A 2,665-nucleotide genomic window follows, 5' to 3' on the forward strand; every position below is an offset into this window, starting at 1 on the left:
AACACAAACTCAAACATAACTAGACAGCACAAGTCAAATCTTTTTCTCTTTTCCTCCACATAAACAGAAAACATCAAACAATTACAGATGCCATTGAAATATCCCATATATGTATTATAGTCCGTCTCTCGTTAATAAAAAGGGCCATGGAAACAGAACAAGGATAGTTCTGAGTATAAAAAATAAATAAAAAGAGAAATACAATTATGAATCTGTCATATGATGTGAATTGTGTTGAAGCAGCATTCATATATGAGCTACAAATAAAGGGAGAAAATAAAATAACAGCAGAAGTACATACAATAAACTGAAGAACAGCAGCTATAAACAACAAATAATAGTAAAATAATACAATAATGATAGTAAAATAAATAAGTAAGCATGAAAAGCTTGGTCACCCAAAAAACATCACACATGTCAAATCTAACAAGACGTGTGTTAAACAACACAACAGAAAAAGTGTGTGTGTTCTGTTTATACCCAGCTAACAGGAAAAGAGGAACGGGAACTTTCACTAACGTTATGTAATAGTTGTGGAAATGTTAGTAATAAACGCTCCTGAAATAATGTCACTGCATGAAAAGTGGGATTTTCGACCCCATAAACGCCTGTATACTCCTGGAAATCTCCCTAATTTTCGGCAGCTTTCGACAATTTAGAGGCAGCGAACGTCGCGTTCGTCTGTGCCACAAATTGTCGTAAACGAACCATGACGTAGGTGGAGAGCCCCCCCGCTGAGAGACCGCGCGGAGGTGCGACGCCTCTAATTTGCATATGAATAGCAGCGAAACCAGAGAGTCAACGGCCAGACTTGAATTTACTCACTCACTATTGGCTGAAGCCACTACATTTAAAAAAGAAAAATCCCTCGTGATTGGTTGGCAGATCACTGCAAACCAATCATTATTGGTCCCCCTGGCTCATTATAAATGTAAACCCCAATAATAATAATAAATATATAATTTATGTTGTAATAATTTGTTTCATATTAATGTTATTGTGCTATGAAGTATTCATACCATCAAGGAATATATGGGCAAATTATACGGACCGTGCCGTTTATTCAAACAAGGGGCTTCATTTATAAGCATACAGCTGTTCATTCAAAGAAAGGGCTTAATTTATAAAACACAGCGGTTGACTCAAAGAAAGAGCTTTATTGTTAAACACACAACTATGTACAGTGCAGCAGTAATGTCTCGTAATGTAATGTAAAGTTCGTCGAGCTCCAGGCTGCGAGAGCGCGGTGGCCGCACAATCCATCCAGACACCCCGTCAACAAAGCCGTCTTCCTCGTCAGACATGAGTTCAATGGTCGCGGACTTCCAAACGTCCACCTCATCCAGCACACTCTCGCTTCCAGCAACTGTAATACAATCCATAAAGACAATAAGCAACCTGAAAAATACTCACATTGACAAAAAACGGATCTAATATAATAAATCTTACCCTTTTTCTTCTTGATCGACTCCGAGCTAAACTTCGCAGTTTCAGGTTGTTTGTATCTGAAGCTCCGGCGTGTCGATTCATAATACGTCTTACATGCAGCTGGAAAACAATTACATGAGACTGGTATTAATAAAAACAGTCACGGTAAAATTAAACATGGAATGAGAAACACATTAGAAGTTACTTACACACAATTTCGTCATGATCAGCGGTTAAATCTGGACTCGCGGTAATCGCTCCAAGCTGATAAGAGCTCACGGCTTCGTTATGAGGCGAGGATAGTCTGTGTAAACAAAATGTGCAGTTTTAAGCTCGGATCTATTAACACATCCATTTCCTTATACAGCTGAATAAAAGCATATTCTTTAAATCGTAACGTTACATACCCATGCTGTGGTTCATAGCGACTGCAGTTTGCCTCAGAGTTATGAAGACGAAGACAGCCTCCTGAAAATGAGTCCAAAAAGTTCGTCGCGTCCATGCAGAGATTGAGTTGAAGACGGTGTCCTGTCATTGTTGATCACGAAAAAGGAAAGCAGCAAAAAACATAAAAAAATAGTTTAAAGCTCGTCTTCTACGCGTCATGGCCATGACCTCGACCTCGCACCCCATTGGACTAGGGCTCTGATATGGAACGCGCCCGGGGCCAAATCTCTTTATACGAAACGCGTGACTTATGATCGTTTCAACCTTCAACACGCCCTGTTTTCCGCTTCACGCACAGTTTTAACATGTTAAGAAGACACATTTGAACGTGTTTCTTAACGCGCACATTCGGTACATGTCGAAGTGTAATATTTTTTTTTTTAAAGCAGACTTACCTTTGTAGCCTAGGCTACATACATATTAATATAAGATATTAATTAATTGCTTAACTGACTACTGTGCTAGAGTAAAGTAGCCTAATGTTACAATGTATATTAAGTAAATGCTTAATATTATACAATTATTATAATTTATCTATATGGGTTATTGTTTGTTTTTTAAAGTTAGGCTATATATAATTTCTAAAAGTATAGGCTAATTTACACAGCACATATTTATAACTGAAAACACACACCACTTTATTCACTTTCACATAATAATGTTTTTGTAATTTGGTGTTTAGTTTGTTGTATAGTTTGTTTATACTGTTCTGTCTCTGTTTTGTTTCCAGGAACATCTGATGAGTGCTATAATAAAATGACTTCATTATATTTAAAATATGTTTTGATAT

General features: G+C 37.2%; 1 protein-coding gene across 1 annotated transcript; it reads right to left on the reverse strand.

Moving 5' to 3' along the window:
* Positions 1-1,142: 1,142 nt before the first annotated feature.
* Positions 1,143-2,067, reverse strand: LOC307135154 (uncharacterized protein; the record flags this gene model as incomplete). Its single annotated transcript, XM_079831359.1, has 4 exons — positions 1,836-2,067; positions 1,638-1,732; positions 1,450-1,548; positions 1,143-1,366 (listed from the first exon to the last, which is right to left on the reverse strand). Exons 1-4 carry the CDS (start codon positions 1,961-1,963, stop codon positions 1,143-1,145), a joined length of 546 nt encoding a protein of 181 aa, XP_079687485.1. The 5' UTR covers positions 1,964-2,067.
* Between the last annotated feature and the right edge of the window lie 598 nt (positions 2,068-2,665).

Source organism: Gobio gobio (genome assembly GCF_949357685.1).
Source record: "Gobio gobio genome assembly, chromosome: 12".
In the NCBI taxonomy this organism is placed as follows: Eukaryota; Metazoa; Chordata; class Actinopteri; order Cypriniformes; family Gobionidae; genus Gobio; species Gobio gobio.